The sequence below is a fragment of the Sciurus vulgaris genome (assembly GCF_902686455.1).
Source record: "Sciurus vulgaris genome assembly, chromosome: 10".
NCBI classification, from domain to species: Eukaryota; Metazoa; Chordata; class Mammalia; order Rodentia; family Sciuridae; genus Sciurus; species Sciurus vulgaris.
In genome coordinates, this window is record NC_136470.1 from 142,573,165 (window position 1) to 142,590,043 (window position 16,879).

General features: G+C 57.1%; 2 protein-coding genes across 3 annotated transcripts in view; both read left to right on the plus strand.

The window, feature by feature from the left end:
* The window catches only part of CLRN1 (clarin 1), a gene marked incomplete at its 5' end in the record, with an annotated part of 28,750 nt that extends 20,556 nt beyond the window's left edge, over positions 1–8,194 (plus strand). For both annotated transcript variants that reach the window (XM_079100979.1, XM_079100980.1), the window contains one exon: positions 6,372–8,194. In XM_079100979.1, the coding sequence (XP_078957105.1) occupies positions 6,372–6,637 (266 nt within the window). In that variant the 3' untranslated portion in view covers positions 6,638–8,194. The remainder of the gene's footprint in view (positions 1–6,371) is intronic.
* Positions 8,195–12,441: 4,247 nt separating this feature from the next.
* The window catches only part of MINDY4B (MINDY family member 4B), a gene marked incomplete at both ends in the record, with an annotated part of 40,581 nt that continues 36,143 nt past the window's right edge, over positions 12,442–16,879 (plus strand). The window contains 4 exons of the mRNA XM_079100453.1: positions 12,442–12,464; positions 12,617–12,672; positions 13,519–13,661; positions 16,521–16,627. Coding sequence (XP_078956579.1) covers positions 12,442–12,464; positions 12,617–12,672; positions 13,519–13,661; positions 16,521–16,627 — 329 coding nt within the window. The remainder of the gene's footprint in view (positions 12,465–12,616; positions 12,673–13,518; positions 13,662–16,520; positions 16,628–16,879) is intronic.

A 16,879-nucleotide genomic window follows, 5' to 3' on the forward strand; every position in this document is an offset into this window, starting at 1 on the left:
GCGGGCGGCCGGGGCAGGTGGCGTGGGGGATGGGGATCTGGGCGTGCGCTCCTGCGCCTTCTGGCGCTTCCTGGCGGGAGGCTTGGCCAGCCCCGGTGGAAGCCTTCCGTGGAGCGGTGGCACAACGTCGCAGTTGAATGACCTCTGAGGACGTCATGAGCTGGCCCAGGCCTTTGGGGACAGTGAGCACTGTGAAAATCCGGACCTATTACAGATTCTGTGTCGTGTCTCCCCACGCAGCCTCCTGTTCCGACTTAGCGCTACCAAGGTAAACAAGTAAGATTGCTGCCTGTCTTTGAAGGGGCTGCTCCTGGTGTGGCCTGGTCAGTTACGTCACCACAGCTGGGCATGGCCTACAAGGAGGCATAGTCAGGCGTGAGGCACAAAGACGCGGAGACGGAAAACAGTCCCAAACAGAAGGATGCTGACGGCAAGCATCGGTTTCAGAATTCACAGTACCCCGGCCTCTGGGATGTGTCTGACAGGCCCAAGGGACATTATCCTGCAATTGGCAGTGGGCAAAGTCCACGTCCTGTTTCCACCCGGTCCTGTGGAGGAGCTGCTGTCAGGAGTCTGAGAGGGGATTCAGGGTGTCCGGGTGGAAGAGCTGGTGATGAAATGCTCTGCCAGGCTCAGCACAGACCTGGGAAAGAGCCCAGAAGGAATGGGAAGAACATCCGCTGTCCCGGCAAAGGCAGGGTCCCCTTTCCCCACGCGGGTGGCAGGGAAGCTGCGCGGTGTCAAGAGATCTCAGCCGTTCTGGTCACTCAGGCCCAGGCTGCGGTGGGAGTGCTGGGTGTGCCTGGCTCTGCCCAGGGTCCAGCCGTGATCTGTGCAGAGACGCCCCGTCTGCCTGCCACGGTCGCAAAGAGGCTGCCTGTTCAGAAGTGCGTCTTCCCTGCTTCATCGTGAGTCCGGCCCAAGTCTTCGCTGCATCCTCCAGAGCAACTTTGGACACGGGCAGCGTGGCAACACACACCTCGCCGGACACACGGCAGCCTGCGCACGCTCACCCCTGCCAGCCCGCCCTCCTCGCTGCCTCAACCCCTGGCTGCTTTGCCTGGCTTCCCTCATGGAGAGCCTCGCCACAAACACCCCTCCGCCCACCTTCATCCAGCTGCTGGGAGGTCACCCTCGCCTGGCGGGGCCTCCTAGCCTCCGGCTCCCCGCTGCTTTCTTTTTTCTCCTGAGTACACGCCACACCCGACTGCACGCTGCACTTACGTGTTCTTACCTCTGTCTCCATGTCTGCCTCCCGAGTAGCCAGGACCACAGGCATGTGCCCCAGGCCCGCTTATCCTCAGTGCCCAGAAGCACAAGTACCTGTTGAGCAAAGGCATAGAGCGGAAGCAGCTCGGCACAGCTCCTGGTAACAAAGGACGTTCTTCTTTTCTGAAGATCCATTCAAATTAGATGAGCATTTGCAATCATTTCTTCTTTGTTAACTGCCCTTCTCGTTAGCAAGGGTTTTGGAAATCTTAGGTCCGTTGTGGGCTCTTGGATGGTCCAGTCAGGAGGCGAGGAGGAAAAGCTCGCCTCAGCGAGCGTCAGTCCCTTCTCCACCTCTGTCTGGACAGGCACGTGGCCAAAATGCTCGCCACCCCTGGCTGGGACCCTCCTGTGGTATTGACTGGCTTTACTGCACCCCCACCCCGTCCCCTGCCACCCTTCCTGGGTGGAGCCAGGGTCTCCCAAGCAGGCGACTGGAACAGCTTCCACTGGGAAAGCAACCCCACTGAGCTCACCTTCAATTATGGACTTTCTAGAGAGATCGCATAATTTTACAGAAAACAAGCACCTACACCTGCAAAGTCGGCCCTTCCCTGCCCCTTTCTGTCACCTCTCGGGGGTCCTTAAAGAAGCAAACGATTGGCTTACCCTGCTGTGTGGGAAACGGAATGCCTCATGTCCGTAGCTTGTTGAAAGATGACATCTTCTCATTCTGGAAAATGTCAGTCATTGCTTTAAAAGGAATTGAAATTCTAATGATTTTCCAAAATATGAGTTTAGTGATAACAGGACATTTCAGAGGCCGCCGCCCCACCCCAGTGGTCCTAAACCCACAGCAACCCTGGACTCCCAGCGATCCTGGCAGGTGTCCCCACCCAGGAGACACTCGGGGGTCAAGGAGCAGCTGTCTCACTGCTGGGACACAGAGCCTGGGGACAGGGCTGAAGGGGCGGGTGCCCAGTGACCGGGGCTTGGGGTGGCCGGGTCTAGCAGACCACGGAAGTTTGTTAATCGGCTGGGCGTTCCCGGTGTGACAGCTCAGTAACCCCGAGATCCTGTTCAGTCAGAAGTTAACTCAGCAGTCAAGGTCACCAGAGGGGAGGGAGGACCAGCTGCAGCACTGGCAGGGGGAGACCCCGGGTCGGAATGAGACGTGCTGGGCAGCAGCCCTGGTTGTGCCTGGTCTGCTCCCAGTTCTGGCTGAAGCGAGGCCCAGCAGCCATCCCCAAGTGCAGGTCTGGGCAGCTGAGCGGGCTCCTGACGTCCACAGACAACCAGGGAAGGAGAGAAGCCCAGGGCCGTCCTGACATTTGGGAGGCCGCGGGCAACAGTGGGAAAGGAAACCCCCATCCCAGGAGTCCATGCGTCTGAAAGTTCCAAGCTAGTAAACTGGAGCGTCTCTCTCCTCCTGCCTGGGAAACACCCCCCAACCTGGAAGGCCAGAGGCAAAGCACTCTTGAGCCTGGGAATGCTGCAGCCGAGCCGGCCTGGGCACTGTCCGCTCTGCCCTCTTCCTGGCCCACTCCGCCTGAAGGGCCCAGAGCCCATGTGTGTTGACACCCCACTGCATGGCCAAGTCCTGGCCACTCACTCCTTCCAACAGCGACTCCCTGGCCACCCTCCATCCTCAGCCAAGTGCAGCACCAGCCAGAGAGGCCGCCCTGGGGTGGGAGGACTGACCCAGGGAGGCCCCACGTGAGGCCTGGAGAGGGGCTCAGGGCTCTGTGGGAGACAACCCGTCCCAGGGCGTGGTCTGTGCACTGGGCACTCCGGAGGGGTGCGTCCCAGGACCTGAGGATTCCTCTCCCTGTGGGTGGGAGACCTCTCCAGAGCAGGAGCGGAGCAGGCCCTCTGATCACGAGGCCCCACGCGGGAGCCCTTGCAGCGTGCGGGGGTCGTGCTGGAAACACGCGAGGCCCCATTCTGCCGCCACCCACCTCCCCTGTCCCTGGCAGCCAGGCCACTGGCAGCGTCCCCTGCATGCTTCCGTCTGCAGGTGGCCAATGGTCCCCCTCCATCTGTGGCTCTTTTATGGTGTGGACAGAAGAGGAGTGTCCCGGATCCACAGGGACGTCGGTCTCCTTGCTTCTCCAGCAGTCGTGGAGAGGTGGCCAGAGACCTGGCCTGCTGTCCCTCCCCTGCCTCTGAGTGGACGGGGTAGACCTTGGATCGACCAGATCTGGAGCGCAGTCCCAGCCACCTCTGATCTCCTGGATGGGCGCCCCGGCCTGGCCGCGCAGGGCACAGGCCGGTCACAGCCAAAGGCCTCGAGTCCTGGTGACCACCACCTGAGGAGCGGGGGTGCAGGCCCACAAGGCCGCCTCCTCAACAAAGCAGCACCTTTGAGATATCCAACGACTTGAAAAGGAGCCGAGCGAGGCTCCTCTCAGGAAAATTCACTAAGGAAACTGTGGCGCTGCTGCCTCAAAGCCCCCATCTCCTCAGACAAAGCGAGCTCGTGGGTAAAAGCCACGGCTTTCGCCACGGTTTTCAAATAAAAGATGAAGAGAGCACCGTGCCGCGGCCTTTTTGTTGGGATCTAACAATAAAGGAAGAATGTGGTTTTGCAAGGGAGAGCTCTGATTAGAAGCCCGGAATACAAAAATAGGCCGACAAACCTCACCAAGGAACATTCCGGACCGGGACTCCGGGCTGCTGGAGGGGAGTTTTAAGGACATTGTATCATTCGACTGTCAGGGTGCAGCAGGGTGATGGCCACGGGGTGCCCCAGTCCCAGTGGGGCAAAGTGAGATCACCTTTCCTGTCCCCCACACTGGGTGGCCAGTCTGTACCTCTCCCCACACAACCCTGACCTTGGGAAAGGTGTGGCGCCAGCCCTGACTCGGGAGTACCAGTGCCTGGCTAGCCTGTCCTCCATGGGGCCGTCTCCCTCTGCGAGGTCAGCTCCCACCGCTCCTTCTGGTCACGTCTAGGGCCACATCCTGGTGAGCGGGTGCTGCCCCTCCTGATAATGGCACCCCACCCTGCGTCACACCCGCTGGACTGGCGGTGTTTCACATTCCAGGCTTGATCATTTGTCAAGCTGCTGCAGCTGAAAGACCCGAGCAGACCAACTGCAGAGGGGTAAGGTTTACTGAGGGCTCACGGTGTCAAAGGTCTCGGGCCATAAATGACCAGCTCCGTTCCTCGGGACTCGAGGTGAAGCTGAGCATCATGGTGGGAGAGTGTGGCAGAGGGAAGCAGCTCACGTGGTGATCAGAGAGCAAAGGACTCCACTCTCCAGATACGAAGTATGCCCCCCAAAGCCACGTCCCAGTGCCCACTTCCTCCAGCCAACCCACCCCTCCAGCCACACCCACCTCCTCAGCCACACCCACCCTTCCAGCCATACCCACCTCCTCCAGCCACACCCACCCCTCCAGCCACACCCACCTCCTCCAGCCACACCCACCCCTCCAGCCATACCCACCTTCTCCAGCCACACCCACCCCCCAGCCACACCCACCCTTCAGCCACACCCACCTCCTCAGCCACACCCACCCCCTCCAGCCACACCCACCTCCTCCAGTTCATGCTCAGTGAGTCCCATCAGGGATCGGGGATCGATCCACTGACTGACTCAGGCCCTCACAACCCGATCACTCCTCCTCCAAACCCGCCTGCACTGTCTCACACGTGAGTTTCTGGGGGACACCACATCTAAATCATAACAATCATATTTTCCATGAGCACAGAAACCACGAGTCTCTTCTTGAATGTTTTAAGTCTCAGCCACCATCCCTGACTTTGGCAGGTAATGTAAAAAATCCATGTAAAAAATGAATGAGTGAATTAGTGACTGGGGCCTGCGGCCACTGCAGCCTGCTCGGGATTGGAACCAGCCGTAACTGAGGAAGGCAGTGTTGGCCGCCCCGACGTGCTGCAGTCTTCCTGGCAGCATCTGGAGGCCCGAGGCTCTGTACTGCATCATGGAGGTCCGCCCTATGGATCGAGCTTTCCTGAGTGGGGCCGGGTGGGCAAGGGGTCCTGGGAAGGACCAGCAAGAAGGCAGCTTGCCGGCCCCTCCCTAGAACAGCTGCCTGCGATCAAGCGTTCATAGGATTCCACTCCAGGGCCACATGCCAGTCATGCCCACCGTGCTGACCACCTAGAATGGACTAGGAGATGGGAACCTGGGGGTTCAAATTGCCCACTTTACACAATAAGTGAAGGAATTGGAGTTTGGATCCAAAATTGGTTTGACCCGAGTCAGAGAACCATCTTAGACAGCGTCTGTCATCTGCAACCACCTTATGGCAGCCGAGGCAGAGCAGTGCCCATGGAAGCCCTGGGGGGCCTGGCCATGTCCCTCTTGCCACCTCCTTCTGCCCCAGAGAAGACCACCCACCAGGGGTCTCCTGTCCTTCCCACTCAAGGGAGACCACCCGTCCAAGTTTCCAGGTTCCACACAGTTCGGGGCACCCTGTCCTACAGGGATCTCACCCAGACCATGCGGGCATTAAGATTAGAGTAGGCTACCAAGGAGGAACGGGGAAATAGTGAAAAACAATTACGCAACACTGATGTTTATTTTTCGCCCACATGGAAGCCTAGAGGTTAAGGTCAGGGCTTCTCTGGTAGCTGTAGGTGTCTAGGATCCAGATTCTTCCTTTCTTGTTTTTCCATAATAAACGACTTCCATTTCTGAAGTCACTGGTTCCAAAATGTCTGCTGGTGCTCCAACCATTGCATCCATATTTCAACTACAGGAAGGAGAGAGTGGGGAAGAGAGGGTGGGACCCTTATATCTTATACTTCAAGAAAACTTTCCTGCCTCTACATCTCAGTCACCCTCATCTCAACTACATGATGTTTTTATTCCAGACAGCCATGTGCCCGGCTGAAAATCAGAATCCAGCCACAAACAGGAGAAATCTTACCATGGCTGCCTTGGCCCAGGTGCTCCTCAGGCAGTTGTGGCCAGTCTGGAGCTGGGGGTCCTGGTAGCCCTTCTAAGGGAGGCCTGAGCCTGCAACAAGCCCTGCCACCCGAGGGCTGGAGAATCAGGCCTGCGATGTCGGATTCTCGCAGAGGAAAGAGGACGAGGGTGATGGTGGGAAGTTGTCGGGCTGGCTCACCGACCCCCGTCCCCTCCACTCAGGGGCCACCTGTCCAACGAGGTTCTGTTCCCTCTCTTGCAGGCTCCTGTGGCTGTCTAGTCATGATCTTATTCGCCTCTGAAGTGAAGATCCACCACCTCTCGGAAAAAATCGCGAATCATGAGGAAGGAACTTACGCCTACAAAACTCAGGGCGAGACCTACGCCACCTGCTTCTGGGTGGTCTTTGTTTGCTTTTTTGTTCATTTTCTGAACGGGCTCCTAATACGACTCGCTGGATTTCAGTTTCCTTTTTCAAAATCCAAAGATACAGAGACAACGAATGTCGCTGCAGATTTGCTGTACTGAGAAGCAAGCATTCCTGTGACTTTCCAAGGAAGGGACGGACGGGCCTGGGTCAGCTTCAGAGGCCATGAGTTTTGTCCATCCTTTACTACATACAGCAGCCAAACCCTGCGCAGCGCTGTTTACAGACGGCACTGAGGACACAGGCAGAAAGGGAGGGAGGCAGAAGGTGTGCAGAGCGGCCTCGCTGTGGGGGACACTTGACCCAGGGGTCCAAGGCAGGGGCTGGGACTGCGGAAGCGCAAGACGCCTGTTCCATCAGGGACCAAGTGACAGGCACGTGGGATATATTTTCATAGAGACAAATACTATTTCTGATACAGTCACATATTTGTTGCCACAGATACCAGAAAACAGAGCTGGAATTGCTTTCCCCAATTGAAAGTGCATTAAATGAACATCTCCAAAATGTACCAATGCGCTCCTTTAAAAAAAAGTTTGCTTAAAGCTCAGTCTTATGAACAATGCCTGCTGGTCAAAATCGGCAAACCTCAAAAGACAAAAAAGAAACAACACAGTGAGCATTTCCCCTGGGGCCTGAGCCCTGAGCGCACCCTCAGCAGCTGCCTGGGGCCTGAGCCCTGAGCGCACCCTCAGCAGCTGCCTGGGGCGGAGCCCTGGCCACACCCTCAGCAGCTGCCTGGGGCCGGAGCCCTGGCCACACCCTCAGCAGCTGCCTGGGGCCTGAGCCCTGGCCACACCCTCAGCAGCTGCCTGGGGCCGGAGCCCTGGCCACACCCTCAGCAGCACTCTCGATGGGCATAATTACTGGGACCACCAAGAAATTATGAAAAATGATTCCTGTTGATAAACAGGTTGAGAAATGACTCACCCAGGGCTCCTCCAGCTGCAGCGTCTCAGCACCAACGCCAGATGGGGAAAGCAGATTTATCCCAGGATTACCACTGTGTCTCCTTGGTGTTGCGCTGGCTGTGACATCACGTGACCCAAGTCACTTTTTCCTCTGAAATACCTATGAAATCGACCTGCAGCGGACCAAAGACCACAGTCGAGCTTGGTGCTCACCCTTCCTTCTCCTCAGTCTCTGAGCTCAGGAAAACGCTCATCCTGGCTGCAGAAGCACACGCCAGTAATACCAGTGACTCAAGAGGTTGAGGCAAGAGGCTCACAAGTTCGAGGCCAAACTGGGCAACATACTGAGACCCTGAAAGAATTTTCAAAAAGGGTTGGAGGTGTAGCTCAGTGGTAGAGCACCCCTGGGTTCAACCAGAAGAAAAGAACAGAAAGCTTCAGGATAAAAACGGGACAGAGAAATGCCGGGCCCCTGACCACAGGCGCTGTGCACTCAAAGACCGTCATTCGCGGTTATCGTCCCGGTTATTTCACCTTCTTCCTTCTGGAACAGTTCACGAGGAAGAAGCCTCTGTCTGGATGCCTGAGAGCCAGATCAGGGGTGATGGCCACTGGCAGGAGGACGCAGACTCACCCTGAGCTTCTAGAAGCCCAGAGTCCAGCGGTGAGGCGCCCAGACCCCCGGCTCCAGCTTGTGGGACATGATACTCTGGCCACAGCGGCAGCCAGCAGGGCAGCTCCTTGGCCCCAGGCTCTCCGTGGCCTCCTCCTCCTCTTGGACACTTGGAAAAGTCCCCTAGCACCAAGCTTTCTTCCTTAGGAAACAAGACTCCAGTTGTCCTCTGTTCTGTAAGAAGGAAGCAGCTTGGGAGCAGCCGCTGGGAATCTAACGAGGACCTCAGAGGCCCAGCAGCAATGTGGCCTCTGCGGGGAAACAGAGGCGGGGCCGCACAGACCCCGTGTCCCCAACAACACGCCTGAGCACGCACAGCGGTGCCTATCGCCTCCCTCTTCCCAGAGGTGCCTGCTGTCGCCCTTGGAGGCGGCTCCGGCCAGCCTCCGCCTGGCTCCTCTCTGCAGGGACCAGGCACCAGAGGCCCAGGGACAGACGTGCGTTCTGCTGTGACTGCCTCTTCCCAGGCAGTCAGCACTCTCACGAGGAAGTGGGGCCCCCTGCTGGCTCAGGGGCATTGTCACCAGACACCTGAGCGTCCACACTTATGACGCTGCCCGGAAGAAGTGGCCCGAGGGTCCACCAGGGCCAGCCAAGTCCTTCCAGGCAGACCCTGCCATCGCCTGGGGCAGGAGGGTCCAGGATCAGTGGGCTCAAGGGCGGGCGTTGCGTCCTGGACCTGGGGCCACGCAGTTCACAGAGGACTCTGCTCCTGGTCCACCTGCTCTCCAGGGAGGTCACCTTCACCCCACGTGACAGGGGCTCAGGGGCCATCTGATCGGCTGGTGGCTCACACATTTGCATGGTCCCGGCAGTCAGGCAGGGCTGCAGTATTCCAGAACGCTCCCTGGCAATCTGGGGAGAGAGCCTGGGAGAGAGGGCTGCCCTTCCAACTCTGGGGGCGTGAGGGTGCCCCAGCCCCGAGGTGGGCATGGCCTGCCGCTGACGGGTGTTCCCTCAGCTGTGTACCTGCAGAGGCTGGACAAGACCCCGGGTGATTCCATGGAAGGGCAGGGCTGTCACCTCCTGTCGCTTTTCCTCCGGGATCCGATATCCTTCCAAGCAGTGACTCTTACAGGGTGCTGTTGAGACCAGTCTGGAGCCACCTGCCCTGATTTTCTGTCCTGTTGCCCATGGTCCCCTCTCTAGGGGAAAATAAAAAAGTGTATCAGGTCTAATTCAGAGGCAAGGACGCCAGGCTGTCCTTCCTGCACTGTTTGTTGCTCAGTGTGTGATTGGCTGATGTTCCTTCTTAACCCCCTTCACCAGGACAGCTGGCTGTGGCTCAGAGCTGAGAGCCACCTCCTCTGAGTGACAAGGGACCAAGCATCCTGGTCAGCTTAGAGGAAAGGGGGCCACTTCTTTTGAAACTAAAGGGAGGGAGGAGCCTGGGCAGGGTGGGGGCCCAGCTTCTGGGCTACAAGTCCCCTCGGGAGCAACCCTCCGGCTCACGAGGCCACCAAAGCAATTACATTTGGTTTACAGACCTTGATGCCCCTCCCCTCAGTTCAGGTCGCTGGACACACATAGACGTCACACCCAGAGCTGGTTATTGGGAAAGTCAAAGACCCACATCAGGCGCCAGCGACCCGCTGCCAGCGCTCATTGCAGTGCCAGGCAGCTGCCGCGAGCCCCTGGCTGGGAGCTGGGGCTGGGGGCTGCGGCAACAAGAAGACAAGTGTCCAGCGACTGTGCTTCTCAGGCAGAACGCTGGTCCAGGGGCCTCGGCCCCACTCCAAAGACGAGGGGAGTCCCCACTCCAACGGTGGGCTGGGAATCCCACTCTGCAGCAGGGAGACAAGGGGGCTCCCTGTGTCCGTTGTCCCTCCCTTACTGGGTCTGGTCTGAAAGGGCAGGTGGTGGAGGCTGGCGCTTGCCCCTCCAGAGGCAGGTATTTCAGCCCACAGAGCTGATCACCCCACTCTCCTCAGATTCCAGTTTATCATGGACTTGACCCCTGCAAAAAGAAACAGTGTACCAGCGAACTCAGGGCACGGATTCGGGTGCCTCTGCAGCCTGGTCTGCACGCACCCCTCTTTCCACATAGCCAGTACGACCAGCAGGACTGCCCACCCCCGCCACGCGCCCCAGGGACCAGGCATGTGCCTTGTCTTTGCCTTGCTCACTTCCTGCCCCCCAGGACAGGCTGCACCCCAGGACAGGAGGCTCCTTCCTGCCCCCAGGACAGCACCGCCTGCTCTCCACACTTCCCTCTGGGCTCGCAGCCTCCTGGAGTTGGGCCTGGCGAGAGCCCGTCCCCAGGGTGCTCTTGCCCTGGTGCTGCTGCCTGGGAGCTGGGGAACCTCAAGGTGCAGAAGGGAGGCGACTTCCCAGGGGATGGTGGGTGGCGGCACTGGGGGAGGACGAGGGCCAGAGATCGGCTTCCTGCAGAGCCGCGGTTCTGAGGGCCAGCAAGGCCCTGCTCTCTAGGAAAGCTCCAGGTCTGCAGCCAGTGGCTTCCCCAGGTCCACGGGGTCAGCCTCCGCCACCCCAGGTGCCACTGTCCCCTCCATGGTGCTGCCTGGCCCTCTGGCCACGACCATCACCTGCTGAAATGAAGCCCCAAGAATGGATTTTCTGCAAGAATATCTAAGGATCAAATATTTTTGCTTATGTTGCTGATTTCTCAGGATTCTTTCCAATTGCGATGTCTGGTTATTAAGAAGAGATTTATCTTGTATCTGCTACCGATGTGCAGATACGGGGCATGAGGCCTGAAGGTGAGGGGAAGCTAGTGTGAGAGAGGGGAGAAAGATAGTTCTCTTGATCTTTCCTTGACTGCAGAGAAAAATACCCTTCAAGACTCCCTACCTTTATTTTCTTTTTAAAACTTTAATTTATTATTAAACAAAGAGTTTTGAAAATTTGTCAGGAAAAAAATAATCAGATGAAATTCCTGAACTACATAAGTCATCAAGAAACAATTTATCCTAGAGTTTTGATGTTCACACAATTCTCTAAGAAGCTACTTAATCAAGTAATGCTAAGGACGTTTTTAAAAACGTATCTAAAGAGCTGATTGGACATGAAAGGGCTTCCATCCCTGCGGCCTTGGAGCTCCTGCTGGCTCCTTTCAGGAGGCAGGGCTGCTTCCAGCTCCCCGAGGGGTCACGTGTAAATGGAGGATTTTCCAGTTCTGGTCAGAGGCCATCCTGGAGCCCAGAGGAGCCCTTCCTGCAGGCTGGTGGCCAGCTTGGTAGCAGTGAGTGAGTACCGGCTCAGTTTTCCCCATGGTCCTCGCTCCAGCACAGAGTCTAGATTTATACTTTCCTCCTCCGGGTTCCAGCTCTTGGAATTTTCTACTAGTTTGAAGACAAAAAACAAACTCATTCTGCAAGAATGCAACTGATGTACACCTCAACTACTTATGATATGGATGAGAGTCCCCTGGGAGTCCATGTGTTAAAGGCTTGGTCCACAGAGTAGTGACCCCAGGACCCTACGCTCTCAGTCCTTTCCTGCTCCTTAGTTCTGTGATGTAAGTGGTTTCTTTCCACTGTGTGTTCCCAGGGCAACATGCTGCTTCCAACAGAGGCCCAGAACAATGGGGCTGCCTGATCTTGGATTGAAACCTCTAGAATATAAACCAAATAGCCTTTTTTATATTGCCTCAGGTGTTTTGTTATAGTAATGGAAAACTGCCCCATACACTATTGAACTTAAAAACCACTTCTGTTCTCTGCATCAAGAATCAAAAAACCACTTCTGTTCTCTGCACCAAGAATCAACCCCCTCTCCCCAAAGCATATGCATAGGTCCCTGGTCCAGTCAGAGGTTCCGGAGCATCGGTGAAGTGAAATGAGGATCCCGGAGCAGAGAAGCACATCAATGAAAGAACCAGCAAGACAGTATTATTTCATTGCACGTGTTAACACTAATACAGGAATTCTTCCTTCAGATTTCCTTTTTCACCCTTTGACCAACTTCATTGCTGCCCTTTCCAAAACACATTTGTTATTTTCTGTTCAAAATATATAAGTATGCAAATACATTGCATATGCGGACTGAAGTGCGGACTGCTCCTGGAGAGCTCAGGTTGAGCCAGCTTGTCAGCTGGGAAAGGAGGGGGTCCAAGCCCAGGCTCCTGTGGTGCAGGACGCGACCTTGCCCGACCTTTATCCACGCGTCCAGAACTGACCCAGGTGTCTCCAGACTCCTCCAGTGCAGGAGCACTCCTCTCAATCCCAAGGTTCCGGGGCTTGCCACAGCGGTCCTATTAGTCGGCTTTTGCTGTTGAGACAAAATCCCTGAGGAAAACAACTTGAAGGAGGAAAGACCTTTCTTTGCTCACAGTTCCAGAGGTCTCAGGCAATGGGCGGCCATGTCCATTGCTGTGGGCTTGAGGTGAGGCAGAGCATCACAGCAGGAGGCCCTGGGGGGAGAGCTGCCCAGCTCATGGCAGCCGGGAAGCAGGGAGAGAGGGAGGGGCCAGGGATGAGATGGAGCCCCAGGGACACCCTCCAGGGCCCTCTCCCTCCGAGCCCCACCTCCTCTAGTTTCTTCCACTTTGAACAGTGCCGCACCTGCGAATCCATCAGCAGATCAATCCACAGTAAGGCCAATGCCCTGGGGCCCAGTCGGCTCTCCAAGCCCCCTCCTCTGAACACGGCTGCCCTGGGGACCAGCCTTCAACACATGAGTCTCTGCCCAGTGGGAACCTTAACACCCCTTCGAACAGAAAGCCAAGGCCTGTTCCCATCCCACCCTGGTCCTGAGCCCCTCCCTGTCATCCTGGGAGTTTCAAAGTCCTCCGGGTCCTCAGAAGTCAGTTTGTCACCCACCTGCTTCTGATGCTTCTCTGCGAAACGACTGGCCAAGGCGATGGACTTCTCCTGAGAAAGACTGTGCGATCCTCAGTTCTCGGCCGCATGAGGCTGCAATAGAGGAGGCGGCTGGAGGAGAGTCCCTCCCAGCGCTGAGGCCGCCTTCTGCCCCAAGCCAGCCTGGCTGGCATCTGGGCAGCCCCAGGTCCCTTGCCCAGGTACCCACCAGGTACCTCGCTGCAAGATCTCCCCTGACCAAAAGGAGAAGTCTCACGTGTATCGGTTGATACTGATCCATGGCTGCTGCACGCATCTAGAAGGTTCCCCAGCCCACACTCCGTGGAGCCAGGATTCAGCTGGTTGCTGCCTCATCTACTGCGAGCGATGACCCCCTGACTAGCGTGGCCAGGGGTGGGAAGGAGCCCACCCCCGATGGAGCAGCCCATCAGAGCATCTGCTGCCCCTGGTTGATGGGCAGAGGGCACCAGGGCCTGCCCACCTCGCCCCATGCCAGGGACATCCTCCGGTGTGTTCTGCACGGCTGCCCCGGCAGAGCCAGGAGGTGGGAAGACGGCAGCCAGCAGGACAAGCCTGCTCTTCCTGACGCGCCTCTCGGCTTTTCCTCCTCCTTTTAGGCCAGAGCGACCCTTCATTTTCTTCATCAGTGAAAGGCTCACATCACAGTTTTAAACGGCCACCTTGGAACGGGAAGTTCGGGTCGGGCACCTCTCCAAACCTGCTCCTGCTCACGGGTTTCAGGCTCTGTCTGAAGTTCCTCGTGAGTTGCAGACTCTGCACATCCAAGGCAAATTAATCTCGGCATCGTCCCTACACTGGTAAAGTCAGAGAGCGGGCACGGATGTGCCGGCCAGGGATCGGGGAGGGCCTGCCAGTGCCCAGTGCAGAGATCCACCCCTGGGGCGGCGTCAGTGCCTGGGGACCGACCCCTCTGTAGTCTGCGTGGGGCACGTGAGCCCAGATCCTGGGGAGGCCGGGGAGGCCCTTCTCCCGCAGACCATCGAGGGCACACGGCATGACCAGCCTGCTTTACTGAATAGCATGCCGGGACATGAGGGACACAGAAAGTGGCCCGCCAGTAAGGCTACTTCAAAGAAACTCACCTGAGAGGGGAGCATTGGCTGCAGCGTGGAGAGAGGTCAGGCAAGGAGCGGGCCTGCTGGCTCCAGAGCAGCCTGGCCTGGCACACAGCCGGAAACCAGGGCACCTCCACCCTCGGAGCTGGGAGGAGACCAGAGGCCGGAGTGCTGCCCCTCCAGAGCTCAGCTCCTCAGCTCCCCAGCAGGCAGAGCTCCCTGCGGGCTGGGAACGCCGGCTAGGATGTCCTCAGAAGCAAGGCCTAGGTGGGCACCCGCGAGGCACGCGGCTCTGCCTCAGTGACCGCTGCGGGCCTCCCTCAGGGCGGGTTCCCATCAGGAGAACGTGAGGTCGGAGAGGAAGGGCAACCAGCCTTTCCTTGGAGGGCAGGAAGGGCACAGGTGTAGATGACACCAGAGGCCAAACTCCAAGGCTCCTGCCAGTGACCCCGCAGCTGGGCTGCTTCCTGTAGGAGAGAGACCGCCCTCAAGTTCAGGGAAAGAAGCGACGGGCACACAGGGAGTGGGCGTTGCTCAGAACACGGGGTCTCAGCCCCCGGGCCCCAGTTTGTGGATGGTCCCTGCAAACCTCAGCCACCGAGAGGACTCTGTCATCCTCACAGGACGTGTGAGCCAAAGTGCCGTCGTCCCACGAGACACCGTCAGATTCCACACTGGAGCCAACCAGCGGGGGTGGGCACAGTCCTGTGCAGACACAGTCCAGGGACCCCCTGAGGGACGGGCGGCGAGGCAGGCGGCAGGCACGGTGCACAGGGTCGCGGGCACTCTGCTTCCTGCGCACGGCCCCTCACTAACTAGCCTGTGACCTGGGGTGGCCTCGTAGGCCGGCTCAGCAGGGCCTCTCCCTGAGGCAGGAAGGCCTTCCCCAGGTGAGGAGGATGAGGGTTAGGAAGGGAAGGTGGCTTTCCCAAGGTCACAGGTAGAAAAGGGAGGGACTCAAACCCACCTGGGCTCCAAGGCCAAATCTGTGGCCGACAGGGCGGGGCAGCCGCAGATGTGGGAAGATGCACAGAACCACCCGCTGGACGGATGTGGTCATCAGGCCCTGACCAGGCCACAAACAGGAAGGCAGGGGGAGGGGAGAGGGATGGGGCTCTGGAGGCCAGGAGGGAGAGGCAGGAGTAGAGGCCCCTGGAGGCCGGCGAGCCGCAGGGCTTCCGGGGCAGGCGCACCTCGCTGCCCCATGCCCTTCTCCCTTCCCACGTGGTAGTAGTATTCCCAGTAGAATGGATAGCTGCCCAGCTAAGGTTGCATTTTCAACCTCCTTGCGACTGTGGCCTCATGACTCTGGCCCACGGGATGTGAACAAGGGTGACACATGCCCTGTAGAGGCATGTCCTTTCTCTTTTTCCCTTTTCTCCACTCTGGAATTCACTGCAATGGCAGGAGACACAGCGGCTACATTGAACCATGAGATGAAAGTCAGAGCTGAGTGTGGCAGAGCCCAAGGTGGAGCGACCCTGGCTGCCTGAGGCTGGGAAGCACCTACCAGCCAGGCTTGCTTCCAAGTCCACGCTAACTTCATAGCAGTCGCACTGAAGTGATAAAACGTACACATCCTGTACAGAATCAGAGCACCCTGCAAGTGCTAAACGCCGTCATGATCCATCGAGACTAAAAACAGAAAAAAGGCATATTCGACAAGGGCACAGGTAGCAATTTCTCTGTTTTGATTCATTGTCTAGCTAACAATTTTAAGTGACTCTGCACAATAAAAATTAATAAATTATAATCCACCCATCAACAATTTGAAGTACTTGGAATTTCTGACATAACCATTCTTTCTCAAGGAATTTTTTTTCTCATAGGGAAACTTATTCCCAGGTATTTCTGTTATTAGAATAAGTACAATGTAAGTGTAGATTCTGGCACTTGTGCGAGGTTTTTCTTGGACTAAATTTCTTTAAAGCAAACATTTTTATTCACTGGTTAGAAGTCTTAAATATTTTAAAACTTTAATTGTGGAAATTTAAAAATATTTACAAGTGTAGATAAAGTAGCCTAAGGAATCCCTCCGTGCCCATCGCGAACCTCCAGCTCCCGCCCTCGGCCAGCGTGTTTCGTCTGCCTGGTCTCCCTCACTTCCCACCCACCCAGGTGGTCTTGAGGCAAATCCCAGATACCGGATCCTTTCACCCACTCGTATTCAATACGTATCCGAGGACTCCATTAAAAATATGATCCCAATAACATCACCCCACATGAGAAAATCAGTAATTCTTCGTTGTTACTGAATACGCGGGGTTTAACTTTCCCCTTCTGGTCTTGATTTTTCTATAGCATGCAAACACACGCCTCACGTTGGGGTTGACAGGTCTCCTCTAACATGCTGGCCGCCTGGACCTTGTGGGAAGGCCAATGGGCTTGAGTTCCAGCGCCGCCCCCTGGGCCCAGCCGGCACCCCGCGGCCCTGCTCTGAGGCAAGCCCCTGGCTCAGCACCTGACCTCCAGGCTGCACCCACCCAGTGAAGACCCAGCCTCTGATCTCCTCTCTGGCTAGTACACATCCCCATCCTTTGCAGGATTTGGCAAACAGCAATGCCCCCGAGGAGCAGCCAAGGCCTGGTGAGCCACAGCCTGGCCTCCTTTCCGAGGCCAAGAAGGCGCTGGGCCCAGATGTGGGCAGGTGGCAAGTTCTGTGGCAGGACCCGGGCAACTTCGCTCGGAATAAGCAAACTTCTCCCAAAGGCTAGATAACAGGTAGTTTAAGGCTGGCAGCACCTGCAGTCCCGGTTGCTGCTCTCAACTCTGCTGTGAGCGCAAACCTATTGCAGACCACGCACGCGCCAGAGAGCACCGCTGTGATGTGATAAAGCTTTATTATGGCATGAATCTGAATTTCATAAAACATTAAGGCATGATGTCACTGCATGCTGCATCA